This window comes from Miniopterus schreibersii (assembly GCF_964146895.1).
Source record: "Miniopterus schreibersii genome assembly, chromosome: 3".
NCBI classification, from domain to species: Eukaryota; Metazoa; Chordata; class Mammalia; order Chiroptera; family Miniopteridae; genus Miniopterus; species Miniopterus schreibersii.
In genome coordinates, this window is record NC_138103.1 from 10,106,380 (window position 1) to 10,119,739 (window position 13,360).

Here is a 13,360-nt window from a genome sequence, read left to right on the forward strand (position 1 = left end):
TGAACTATAAGTAGTACAGTAAAATAAAAGCCATCACTTGCTGGTGGGGTGATTGTCTTCTTTTTATGTTCATTTTCCAAATGAAATATTACCTCTACAAACATTACAGTTTAACCTGAAAAACAACAAAAAATCAACATATTTTCTAAACAGCTCCAGGAGTTTACTGAAGGAGGAATGAACAGATCTTGAAAAGTGCCAGGAAGTGGTGAAATAAAAGTCTAGAATAATTTCAAGGTCTCTACCTTGGAGGGATACGTTACAAAGAAACAGGTTTGTGAAAAAATGAATTCCATTTTGGACCTAAGGTGTTTGAGGAACCTGTGAAGTCCAGTACAGATGTATAGAAAGCCACTTAGAGCTCAAAAATGGGAATTGAGGTTCAAGATTTAAAAATCCGGGGATCTTTGCTGTGGAGGTGGGAGTAAAGATGCCTACTGTTCCTCCTCACCCACGAGGCACCTTCCTTGAAGAGGTCAGAGAATTGTGCTAGGTTGTAAAGATCCAGTGTAATTTTTTGTGCTTTTGAACACCGTTCTTAAAGGCTGGGGTAGTACCTAGACACATAAAATAACACCTCATTGTAAATTTAGAAGTGTCTTACTTTGGGGGAGGGGGAAGCACAGCACTGCCAGAACCTTCCAAAACTGCTCAGCTGCTGGAAAGATGTGACCATTTATTAACCTCCTCTTCCTTGAATTTCCTTTAAGACAATCTTCTCCTTTTGCCCAACAACTTCTCATCTCATGCACCGCTGCAGCTGCTTCTGTTATAGCACGCTCCCATGAGCCCTCTCCCTCGCAAAGCCTTGCGTGCTTATCTGGGGAAGCACATGTGCCAAGCACCCTGGGGAAAATAAAAGCTACAGCCCAGGTGGGGAAGACGAGCATACTACAAAAATTGTTAAATAATAAAAGGATTTCAATAACAGTTCACCTGTCTACCTACTCTGCTGCCAGCCCTTTGCAAAATCCAGGTGTGGGGAGGGTCTGCACACACTTGCCAGTGTGACTTGGGTCCTCCTTTTGCTCATGAAAAAGCCCAGAAAAGCCTTCACTAATAGCTGCCCTGGAGGCACTCAGGATCTGTTGTATGTGGTATGCGTTTTCTCTTCCTTTTGTCTATTAGTGTCTGACTTCTCCAGATCAATCACATTGCTTTTGTCATATGTGTTACTTTTTCTTTTATTGATTTTGAGAGAGAGAGGAAGGGGGGTTGGAGACAAACATCAATTTGTTATTCCACTTATACACGGATTCTTCTGTATACCCTGACCGGGGATTGTATCTGCAACCTTGGCGTATCAGGACAACACTCTAACCAAATGAGCTACCTGGTCAGGGCTGATTCACTTTTAATTAAAATAACAGTTCTGACATGTTTTCCCTGCAGGAGCTAGTCAGTCAAGTAAGGGTTTGGGTTTGAATGCCTGTTGCTCAAACATGAGTTCACAACCACATTAGGCCAGAGGAAGGACATCTTAGTTCTTTGTTCCCACTGGGGCTAACAATGTCACCTGAGCTATGATTAGGTCAATCTTTCCAAACCTTGGACTCTCCATCTTTAAAAAAAGGCACATACTACCCTGGCTGGTATGTTTAGTTGGTTGATGTCCCATAAACCGAAAGCTGAGGGTTCAAGTCCCAGTCAGGGCACATACCTAGGTTTCAGTTTTGATCCCTGGTCAGGACATGTACAGGAGGTAAATGGTCCATGTTTCCGATGTTTCTCCCTCTCCTTCCACTTCCTCTCTCAAAAATCAATAAACATATCCTCGAGTGGGGATAAAAAGAAACAAAAGCATATACTTGTATTGTTCCTACCTCCCTGACAAGTATAATTTACCAAGGTGTGCCAGATGCTTAGAGAACTTCAGCAAAGGCCTTCTGAGAAGCCAATAACTGCCATATAGCCATTGTCTTTAAACATCCTCGTGAAAGAAACTTCCAATTACCTTCAGCATCATACACATGCCAAGAAAAACCTTTCACTAAACACTTATGTAAATAAAATCTTCCTTTTATGCATCTTGTGTTTCAGAATTAAACAGGATTCTTAATACTTGAAAAACATAGATACCCAAAATATTGTAATTTGTCAAAAGAAAAATTCACCAGTTTTATTGTATTCAGAAAGTTGTTGACTTGCTAAAAATGAAAACTTGCAGAGAGCTGAGAAATGAGAAAGTTCCACAATTTCTGGTATCATTTTATAACGTATTCCACAATTTACATTTCGGTTTCTTTCCTCAGTTCCTATTTTGGAAAAAGGAACGGAAAAACGATTAAAAGGCTCCCTCTGTTTGATGAGATGCAAAAGGGGAGGAGGGGTTGGCTTAATTCCACATCTTATCAAGTTAAAATTTAATATCAATTTGTTAGTTTGTAAAACTAACATCAATTTATATACACCATAGTATATTATAAAGTAAAAACCTTAACTCTTCCGACAGTTATTCTGTCTCAGAGAGCAAATGACCTGAAAACTGGATTACACTGGATTACAAAGTGTCACCAGAATTGCTTTGGAAATATGATAATGTTAAACAAAATCACAAATCCAACAGCACACGCCGCAACCAAAACCTTTTCTATGGATCTAAAAAGTCTTTTGGGCATATTCGTTGGGCAAGGAACCGGGTTCCTTCTACTAACATTCTGTTCTCTCCTTCCCGCGCGTCAGCGTGCCCAGGTCCGCGGTCCAAATCCTTCAGGGTGGGGACGCACATAACCACGACAGAAACGGCCAAATGCGACGGCAAAGCCTAAGGACGGCTGCCTGGTCCCTCGATGCCTTCCGCGGAGGGCGCCCCTTTAAGTCCTCGCCCCTTGGGCAGCCGGAGTTCCAGGCTCCTCAGAAAGATCGCCGGGCTCCGGTACCTCTTCTTCCAATATCTGTCTCAACCAGCGGTCCGCGCTGGTCTCCTGCCTAAAGAAGCACCAGATGACCAGAACCATGAGGGACAGGCTTAAGGGCAGGACCCTCCACCAGGGCCGCTGCCGCCCCCTTCCCAGGGACTGCTCCACCGTCCAACGAGACGGGCTGGCTTTGCTGGAGGAAAACTGAATGGGACGGTCAGGGTCGTCCTCTTCCTCGACCTCGGCCGCGGGCCGGGCCTGAGCCCGGTCACCGGGCGGCGGATGCAGGCTTCGGGAAGTCCAGCGCACAAGCCTCAGCGCCCGGACAGCCCTGGAAGAAAGAGAACAGTGAGCGAGCCTCACGCTGCGCCCGCCCTTGGCCCCGCCGAGACCGCGCGGAGCTCACCCAGCAGCGGGCGCACACAGGACACAGCTCATCACGACCCTAGCAGAGCACTCGGCTCTGCGGCGCGCGGTGCGCGCGTCACTTCCGTCGCGTGAAACCGGAAACCAGCCGCAGTTCCAGGGCTCCGCTCACGACTACCGAACGTGGGACCACTTGCGCAACGGAACTGACGCATATTCTCTAGGCGGCCTCTTCCGTCGCAGGCCGGGCCTTGGCAAGCCGCAAAGGGCATGCCGGGAAATGTAGTTTCTCCACCGGCCCGAAGAGGAACTAGCTTGCGGGTTCTAAGTCTGCGGCGTCGGGATGGAGGCCAGTCGGCCGAGCAGACTAAGGGCGTCTTCTGATCAGCTGGCCTCACAGCGAGCACCCCAGCGGGCCGGGCTGCCCGAGATCGGCGCCCTGAGCGTGCACCGCGTGGACGCCTCCTCCCGCAGCCTTCCGACGCCCCAGTTTGTTCTCCTCGTGGGACTTTTAGTCACGGAAGTCATCTTGTTCCCTCGATTACTGTCCCCACTAGGACCGAGTTCCGTGAGCACATAGCCTGCCTGCCGGGTCCCCCTGGCAGGGAGCACCCCTGCGCCCTCGGACCCGGCGCAGGCATCTACACCCAAAGCTGCTCAGGTCCCAGGGCTGCCCAAACCGCTCTGCAGGACAAGCATTGCCGCGCAACGCTCTCCCTGCCGCAAGGCCGCGATTCCCTCTCCCTGCGCATCTGGGCACACCTAGAGCTATCAGGGGAAGCCACCTTGCACTTGGGCACATCTCCCTCTCCTGCCCAGGGAACCACGTGTGCACGGCCTAGCACTCGTCCTCTTTGTAGACTGAGGCTGCAGTGTGCTCCGGTCCACCTTCAGGAGTCAGGCTGGGACAGTGTCCCGTGGGCTGTCCTAGGGTTTCCTGTTTTTCCTGGTTCCCCAGTTGGCTCCGTAGGAAAGTTGCTGGAGCCTTCTGCCCTCAAGGCAAACTGGTCCTGCCTCTGCTGAGCCATCCTGTCTGAAGACCACATAGGGACGTCCAGGCATGATCACAGACTCTGTGGGTGGGTGGGGGTGTGGGGGGGTGACCTGATGACAAAATCAGATCAGGAGACCACCTTGTGAACTGTGATGTGCTGCCTCTGTAGCTCAGCATCTTTGCCTATGGAGTGCCCTTCACCTGCACCTTCTCCCTGGCAGGGGAAGCACAGACTCAAGACCAGTTTTGCACCCTCAGGAACTCTCCAGACATTAGAGCAAGGGTGGCAAGCTAGAGGTGTTCTGAACTCAGCAACGTCTGGGAGTACTCCCCACCCCAGGAAGCCCAGCTCCAGATGCTTGGCGGCAGCTCAGTTCCCAACCTAGGAGTTCAAAGTTACTGTGTCAACAGAGGCACCTGTGTGCCCAGATCCTCCTCATTTGGCCCTGCCCCACCATTTCCACCCCAGAACCCCACCCAGAATCAGTGCCAAACCAAGTCACCCACAGGGAATCCCAGGAGCACACACTGTGGGTGGGAGGAGGGGGCATGAAATGGGAGGATGGGCCAGAATCATTCTGGAGGGCTTTCTGGAGGAAGTGGAGATCAAAGAGCTCTGTGGTTAGGTGGCGAGCTGCTGATTGGGCTGATGCAGCCACCTGTTTGGGATGCTTTAGGGCATCAGGGCACAAGCTGCCTTGGGACAGCAAAGTAGAGGCAGAGCTGGGAGGCAGGCAGGGGCTCAGGGTTCACCTAGGGAAGGGCCACTAAGTCCATCTCAGTCTCAATGACTGCCTTGGGTGGGTAACAGAAAGAAGACACCGTGCATGGGTGACTTAACCCCTCGAGCTTCTGTTTGCTTCATCAGCTGTAAAATGTGCCTCCTTAGCAGGCTGCTGCTAGGACTGCTGCTGTGCCTGGGATGCCTGGATGGCATGGAAATGTCCTATCCTGAGGCAGTGGAGGGCACTCATTGCCACTGGGTTCCTGGGGCACTTGAGGCCAGGGTCTAGGAGGAACAGCACAAGCCCATAACAAAGTGAGCAAACTCAGGTGTCCAAATGACCCCTCCTCTGTCCCAAGCTCCTGCTGCCACTTGGTCTCTATTGTAGGTGAAGGCCTGATGGAAAGAACATAGATTTGCAGAGTCAGAAGAGGATGGCAGCCCCTGGCCTCCATGAGTTGCCTGGTGCTCATAATCAGGTCTCCTGTTGGACATAAACTGTCAGAGGACATCAGCATCAGACCAGGCCGTGGTCCTCTGTTAGGGCAACCCCAGGAGGCTGTGACAGGCACCCATTCACAGTCACCCTGCTTCCTCACAGTGTCCAACCCAGAGCAAAGCCACTCAGCCGGCACTGGCCTGAACCCACAGCCCCTCCTAATACCCTCCTACTGAGACGCCCGTGTCCCCATGCTGCACATTCTCCCTGGCTGCAAGGAGCACAGACCCATCTTGTTCGGCCACAGGTGTGTTCCCGGTGGAGGGCAGTGACAGATGCAGCTACTCTGGTGTACCTGACCCTTCGATGCAGTGGAGCCCACAGTGGGCAAAGCCAAAACCAGATGCACCTCGGGGGCTCCTATGTCTCTGGGGCTCTCCCCTCCCTGACCCCAGCAAGCCTAGCCGAGCACTGGGTGACAGATGCCTGGCACTGCCAGCACTGTCTGCTCTTGGTCGTGGTCCCCCTTCCCCCCTCCCAGGGACATAAACTAACACCTCAGCCTTCATTATCTAAAAGCACACAGAGAAACCTCAGACGAGGCCTAATGTCCCACTAATGGGCAGGAAGCCTGCAGCCCTTGTGTGCCCAGTGCCGGGAATAATTCATTGTAGCGCCACTTGAGAGCTGACATATTGGAGCTATTGATTTTCTCTGCGAAGATCAATATGCATGGGGACAGGCAAGTCATCTGCCTTTGGAAGGGCAGAGCGTTTCTCCTGGGGACTGAGGCCTGACAACAGGTGGGGGCTGATGGGAACAGGATGGGCATAGACCTCTGAAGGGCTCAACACTACCCAAAACAGGAGGCTGGCTGAGAGCAGATGCTGGGACATATGCTCGGGCTCTAGGCCTGGCAGCCTGACTGCCTGTGTGGCAGGGGGCTGGGGACACCCATGCCACTTGGCCTGGCAGGCCACCCAACATGGGCTGGACATGTGTAGGAAACTGTCTCTCTGCCATCCCAGGGTCTTTGGTGCTGTACCCCAACCTTGCCAATAACAAAAGCCAGAGTTCAGCTTCTATCTGCCAAACTCCTGGCTCCATCGTGAACATGGCTGAGGGGCAAGGAAGGGGAGAATTCATTGACACTCTACTGAGACCCCAGATCTGCTTCTTAAATCCTTCTCATACCTGTCCCCCACTCTTAAACCCTCAGACTGTGCCTTGTTGGGCCCCATCATTGATTGCTGGGACTGGCACAGTAGCACCCAAGCCCCAGCCTCTTCCCCACCCCAGTCTCCGGTCTCAGGTCTCTCTTGTCCAGACTCCCATCCCACATGCACTGCCCAGATTCCTATGTGCTCTGGTTTCTCCCCCCTCTAGAAGTCTCTGTTTTAACCTGGGTCTCCTCGGTCTTTGGCCAGCAGAGAGAAGCCCTGGAATTATGCCAGCAGAGAAGGACAAGGGTCTGGCCGTCTGTAGATAGTATTCCCATGGCTGGCGCCAGCGGACATCTCCTCACTGGGCCACTTACAGGGCCCAAGGCCCCTGCCGTGGCCCCTGCTCCACTGAACAGGGCCTGAGGCAGAGGCCAGATGGGCAAGTAGTCCTGTGGGGTGGGGGTGAGAACCAGGGCACTCAGGAAGGAGCAGGCCTTGGGGGTGATGCCCACTGTGGGCCCTCCTCATGAAAGCCCCAACCTCAGATCTGGCTCCAGCGACAAAGGGAAGAGGTGAGCGTCTTGGCTCCCCCGGAGCAGGGAGGAAGGTCCAAACTCCACAGCTGGGCCACAAGGTCCTTCAGGCCACCCTATCCCACTGTCCAGCCAGTGCTTCCAGCTGTGAGTTTCCTTTTGCAGCTGAAACAAAGGAGCACAGCTGAGTGGTTTAAAAAACACTGATTTATTACCGTGCAGTTGAAAATGGGCTTCCCTGGCCGAAAATCAGAGTGTCTGCAGGGCTGTGCTCCGGGGAGGCTCCAGCGGAGAATCAGTTCCTTTCTTTCCAGATTCTAGAGGCCACTCCATCCCCTGGCTCGTGGCAAACTTCCACCTTCAAAGCCAGCAGTGACCCTGCTGCTGTGTCACATCTCCTCCTCTCACTCTGACCCTCCTGCGTCCCTTTCCTAGGAACCCAGTATCATCTCCCATTCACGGTTCTTACCTGAATCACTTCTGCAGGGTCCCTTCGCCATGTGAGGTGACATATCTGAAGTTCCTGGGGATTAGGGCCTGGACGTCTTTGGGGCCATCATTCAGTCGGCCACAGGCGCCCGCTCTCCGGGGTCTGGGTCCTTTGCAGCTGTCCCCTCTGCGGCAGCACCTTCATTTCCTGCAGTTTGGCCAGATGCGCTCCTGCTCCCGTCGGCATCCCGCAGACAACCTCCTCTGGTCACACCGGCCAGGACCTTCTCAAGGGCAGGGCGGCATCTCATCTTCCTCAGCCCACCTGCCCCCAGTGAGCAGCCCGCGCCGGGGACACAGAAGGGCTGGGACACAGAAGGGCCTGGCGCTGGCCTTTCCTGCCCAGCAGCCTGGGCAGCTGCTGGGGTGTGGCCCCAGGGCAGCGACTCGCAACCTTTTTCATCTCATGGCACATAAGCTAATTACTAAAACTCTGTGGCACACCAAAATATATATTCTTTGCTGATCTGACAAAAAAAGGTGTAATGTTGATTCATTCATACGGACAGCTACTGCTGTGCTGGCTGTTGTCATCTGTTTGACAATCTCAGGGGAAAGAGGTCAGTGCTCCTGACTAAATAGTCAGGTATTGCACGTTGTAAACATTCTTGTGGCACAACAGTGTGCCACGTGGCACAGTGGTTTAAAGTCACTGCCCTAGGGTTCAGGGCAGGGAAGAGCAGGGACCTCCCTGGCCCAGCAGGGGACAGGAGCAGTACCTGGGGCAGAGAGAGAGCCTAGAGGCCCAGGAGCCCTCTGGGACCCCACCCCAGGCCTCCTGCAGATCATGGCTGACAGCTATGCCGGGTCGGAGCGAGCCTGCCATGGCTGAGGCAGGGCTACCCCACAAGCAGGACCTGGACAACAGTGTCATCAGAGCACAGTCTCAGAGCAGAACTGTGGCTATGACTAAGGTCAGTCTTGGAGGGACTGGACCCATGGAACTGATCCTAGCAGGGACACGGCCTCCCCCAGAGCGTGGTGAAGGGACGTAATGACCAGTTGTATCCATAGGCCTTAGGGAGGCCTGGCCTGCCACACATCCCTCCTTTCTCCCCGCAGCCTTTCCCTGGGCCTGCAGTAGCCCTGCCCCATTACCCCCTCCCTGGTCCTACCCCAGGCAAACAACATAGGCAGCTTCGAAGATCCACTCGTGACAGATCACCAGCTTTGCCTGGGCAGGTCCTATTCTTGGGGTGGCACTGAGCACCTGCATGTGGCCCTCCAGATGCCTGAGAAATGACTGGCAGCAATCAGCAGGGCAGACCCGCCCAGCGGCCCCCACTTGCCCCAAAGGCCTGGATGTCTCTGGGTGGGAGAGGCATCATCTCCTCCTGAAGGGGGTGGAGCCTGGAGCTGAAGGGCAGGGACCCAGGGAGGGGTGGAGTGGCATCTGTGACCTTCCCATACCCATGGATGGGTGGCCCCCATGTTGGGGAGGGGGATCGAGGACTATGAGTAACCATGAGGCCCAGGAGCCGAGCACATGCCAGGATGGGAGGGGGCTGCTGTCCTGTCCTCAGAACCTGGACCACAAGCAGTGGTGGCTTTGGGAGCCACAGCGGATGGGACTCTGGGGACCTCCCAGCCAGCACCTCAGGGGCTGGTCCAGGGGAGCAAATCACCTAGTGTTGGCCACAATGAGGTGGGGGCCATGGTCACATATAGAGGGCCCTTACTGAATAGTGTACCCCAAACTCAAGCCCACCTGGACATCACAATGAGATTTTATGTGGAAACCAGGTCTTTGCATATGTGATCAAGTTAAAAGGAGTTCGGGCTGGTTGGCTACAAGCCAAGGAACGGCATGGATTGCTGGCCGCTGACACCAGAGCCTGGGAGAGAGGTGTGGGACTGATTTTCCCCCCAGAGTACTTGGAAGGAACCAGCCCCGAAGACCCTGGATTTTTTTATTACTATTATTGATTTTAGAGAGAGAAAGCAGGGGGGAGAGAGGAAGATCGATTTGCTGCCCCACTTATTCATTCATTCCTTGTATGTGCCCTGACCGGGGATCAAACCCGCAAACTTGGGGGTATCGGGACGATGCTCTAACCAACTGAGCTACCTGGCCAGGGCCCGAAGAGACCCTGGGTTTTAGACTTTTGGCCTCCAGACTGTGAGAGAATCCCTCTCTGTTGTTTTCAGCCACACTGTGGAGGGTTGGTTTCCTGAGGTTGGTGGCCTCAGGACATTTGTGCTGCACCACAGGGCAGAGGGGCTGGGCCACCCAGGAGGATGGGAGGCTGGCAGGGGGCAGGCCCTCTGGGGTCCTGCTGGCGGATGTAATGCATTGGGGAGGTTCTGCGAGGATGCCCTCCAGGCAGGTTCCACAAGGCTGGGGGGGTGGGGGGGTGTACCAAGCCCCCTGCCCCCAAAGGAAAGTGTGGGAGCCAAAAAGGAACCAGAGAAGGGAGGTGACATCTCAGCCTGGACTGTGGTGACGAAGCCTGGGAGGGAGGAACAGGGGTTCAGCTGCAGCTCCAGGATGGTGTGAGGTGGCAGGAGAGGGCTGAGCAGGGGCTGCAGGGGCCCCACCTGCATGAATCTCCACCTGGGCCCCGGCTGGTGGTCCCAGCCTTCCTCCCTTGGCCTTCTCAGGTGCTGCTTCTGGCCAGGAGCCCGGTTCGCCCAGGGCGCAGCACAAGCAGGATGCCCTCTGGAGAAGGCTACTCCAGAAGTCAAAATAGCATGAAATTTAATTTTCCGCCTATTTGACAAGGCTTGGTTGGGGCCCCAATCAGCAGCAGAGATAAGGGTCCTTGGCCGGGTGTGAGCCAGCTGGGCGCGCAGCAAACACTCTACGGTCCCCAGGCAGGCCCTGGCTCCCCCTTGCTGGGCCCTGGTTGCCGGGCGCTAAAGCAAACGGATTCTATTTGCCTAGTCTGCGATGACAATGCAGTCCCCAAATATTTGCCAGCTTGGCCGGCAGCAGAGCCCGGCTATAAATGCTTGAGCCCAGGTGGAGGTGGGCCTGCCCAGCAGAGCTGCAGGCCTCACAGGTAAGAGCAGGGCTGGGCAACAGGGTGGGAGAGTACTGGCTGTGGGGTCTGGCCTCCTCTCCCTGGAAGGCTGTGGGCCCCTCTAACCAGGTGGTCTTTGGGGACCACCCACCACTGGGAGGGGTCACCAGCAGAGCTGGGCAGGGCCAGGCCATCTAGGCCGGAGGCATGGGCCAGGGAAGAAGGGCACTTCTCTTAGTTCCCCATGAGCAGCCACCTCCACAGCCGGGGCCACTAGATGCCCCTGCAGGGAAGAGGGGCCCGGCACTATAAACAGGATTGGGGGTACAGCATGGCCAGCAGGCTGCAGGGAGAAGAGGCCTGTGCTTCCCAGGGCTGCCTGTCTCTGAGTGATGCCTGTGGAGACTCACTGGCCCCCTGGGAGGTGTTTTCTGACAAGCTAGGAGCCCCCTCTCCTCCTCGCCTCCCCTTTTACGCTTCCTCCTTTCCCGGGTTCACTCATCAGCTTCCCAACCGCTGAGGGGCATGCCCTACACGCCCCTGGGTAGGAGGCAGCTTTGGCATTCAGAACCAGCCCCCCCCCCCCCCCCCCCGCACACCTCTGCTTGGCTGCAGGCCAAGGGGGTAGCCAGAGGCACCCCTGACCGGTCTCCTCCACAGATCCCCTCCCCATCCTCTCAAGGCCCAGCCAAGAGGAGGTCCACAGGCCTTTTTGCCTCCTGCTGACCCCACCAAACCCTGGAGCATTGTCTCCTTCGCTCCTTGCTCCCCTGACAGGGAACAAATGAAAGCCTGGGATTGTGGCTGCACTTATGAGAATTAGACAGGACGGGATGAGAGAAATGGGGGATGGGAGAAATGGTACTGGCTCTGAACACCCCCAAAACTGCAAAGGCTCTGGACCCCAACAGCTCCCTGGCTCAGTGTGGGCATCTCAGGGATGGTGGGAAGCTCCCAACCCAATACTCCTGTGAAGGGCCAAGGGGTCCCCTGCCCAGCACCTGGGCAGACGCCACCTCAGCGAGCCTCTTTATCATGAGTCATAGAAACCCCACTCTGGGACAAGGGCTCTGCTCCCCAGGGCCCCACTCTCACCCCGGCCCCTGGAGGCTGCCTCACACCTCCCCTGCTTCTCTCTTCTGCGACTTCTCTCCCCTAGTCCACTATTCCAGTGGCACCGCCTGTCATCACCCTCCCCGCTCACCACCCTTCAGGGTGCACTGCTCACAGGGCCCACGACCATCCCACAGGCCCCTGGCTGCTCTAACCCTCGGCCTGCACTGCGCAGGCTCTCCCCACCCACTCCTGCCATGCCCACTGCCATGGTGCCCCCATCTCTTCCAGTGTTACCACCTCTGAGCTCAGCACCCTCTCCAAGAACAAGTGGCCATAGTGCGCAGTTCCACCGGGGGGGGGGGGTGCAGGCCCAGACTGATAACCTGTCCCCCCTCTACCGCCCTCCCCAGCAGGCGCCCCCTGCCCCAGGGGCCCCGGAATCTCCGTGGAGGACATGGCCGCGGGCGTGATCCGGCCTCTCTGTGACTTCCAGCTGCCCCTGCCCTCCCGCCGGCCCTTCCTGCCCCTGGACGCAGAGCCCCTAGACACTTCTGAGGAGGAAGAGGAGGAGGGGGAGGAAGAGGAGGAGCAGGCGGGTGAGGGGCCAGGGGCCCACAGCCCAGTCCCCCAGAGCTCAGGTTGGGCCCCAGTTGCCCCGGAAGAGGCCCCTCCAGGTCCAAGCAGCCCCGAGATGCCACTGCAGCTGCTGCGGTTCTCTGAGCTCATCAGTGGTGACATCCAGAGGTACTTTGGCCGAAAGGACAGGGGACAGGACCCAGACGCCTGTGACATCTATGCTGATGGATGCTCTACCAGCAGCTCAGCCAGGGAGCTCTACTGCACAGACCTGGTGCATCTGGCCCAGGGAAGGTCCCCCAATGATGACAGGGGTGCTGAGCCTGGGGTCCACTCTCCCAGGGGTCCCCAGCGGCAGGGGCATGAGGCAGGCATTGGCGGGGAAAGGGTGCAGCCCCTGGGGCCCCTGGCTGAGTTGTTTGACTATGGGCTGCGGCAGTTCTCAGGGCCCAGGGTGTCAGCCGGCCACCGGCTGAGGCTGGAGCAGAAGTATGGCCACATCACCCCCATGACCCAGAGGAATCTGCCCCCCTCATTCTGGAAGGAACCAGCACCCAGCCCCCTGGGCCTGCTGCACCCCGGGACGCCCGACTTCAGTGACCTGCTGGCTAGCTGGTCAGTGGAGGCCGGCCCAGAGCTGCCAGGCAGGGGCGCCCAGGCCCTGGAGGGGGTGCAGCTGGCTGAGGCCTAGTGAGCCGGCCAGGGTCAGCAGGGGTGAGCTGAGGCAGCAGGGGTCTGGAATCTCCTTATGGCTGTCCTGGGAGGGACTGCAGGGCCCTCCAAGATAGGTGGCCACAAGAAGGACAAGTCAGCTTAGGGGGGGACTTTCCAGGCCCAGGAAGGGGGGCAGGACTCATCCTGGGACCTGGAGCTGCCACCACCAGAGGCAACCAGGGCAGGAAAGGGCAGGCGCTGAAGGCCCCAGCACCTGACCCAGCCACCCTGGACTCTAGCCCTCGGAGCTCTGCCCACAGGAAGGGGATACAGGGCAGGAGCTGTGGCCACTGAGAGCTGTGGGCTCAAGGGGTCTACGCACTGTGCCCATCCAGACCAGCCCCCAGGATTCCCAAGGAAAACCCTCCCACTGCCCACCCCCTGGCTGGTCCCAGGTGGCCCTTCCTCAAGGCCCCTAAGCAGGTGGCAGGGCCAGCTACCCAGATGAACCAAGTTTTCTTGGAGAGGCAGGAGGAGGGGCGCTG

General features: G+C 56.3%; 2 protein-coding genes across 4 annotated transcripts; one reads left to right on the forward strand and one right to left on the reverse strand.

Annotated features, from left to right (window-relative positions):
• Positions 1–2,104: 2,104 nt before the first annotated feature.
• Positions 2,105–3,349, reverse strand: UQCC4 (ubiquinol-cytochrome c reductase complex assembly factor 4). Of its 2 annotated transcripts, XR_013998380.1 has the most exons (3): positions 3,265–3,349; positions 2,655–3,189; positions 2,105–2,255 (listed from the first exon to the last, which is right to left on the reverse strand). XR_013998380.1 is itself a non-coding variant. In XM_081131298.1 (2 exons), the coding sequence occupies exons 1-2, from the start codon at positions 3,294–3,296 to the stop codon at positions 2,814–2,816; spliced, it is 408 nt and encodes a 135-aa protein (XP_080987424.1). In that variant the 5' UTR covers positions 3,297–3,349; the 3' UTR covers positions 2,105–2,813. The 2 variants fall into 2 exon arrangements, 1 of the variants encoding a protein (XP_080987424.1); XM_081131298.1 differs by having other exon boundaries at positions 2,105–3,189.
• Positions 3,350–8,276: 4,927 nt separating this feature from the next.
• PERCC1 (proline and glutamate rich with coiled coil 1) lies at positions 8,277–12,977 on the forward strand. Of its 2 annotated transcripts, none has more exons than XM_081131942.1 (2): positions 8,277–8,480; positions 11,996–12,977. In XM_081131942.1, the coding sequence occupies exon 2, from the start codon at positions 12,040–12,042 to the stop codon at positions 12,850–12,852; it is 813 nt and encodes a 270-aa protein (XP_080988068.1). In that variant the 5' UTR covers positions 8,277–8,480; positions 11,996–12,039; the 3' UTR covers positions 12,853–12,977. The 2 variants fall into 2 exon arrangements, with proteins under 2 accessions (XP_080988068.1, XP_080988069.1); XM_081131943.1 differs by lacking the exon at positions 8,277–8,480 and adding an exon at positions 10,530–10,568.
• Positions 12,978–13,360: the final 383 nt, after the last annotated feature.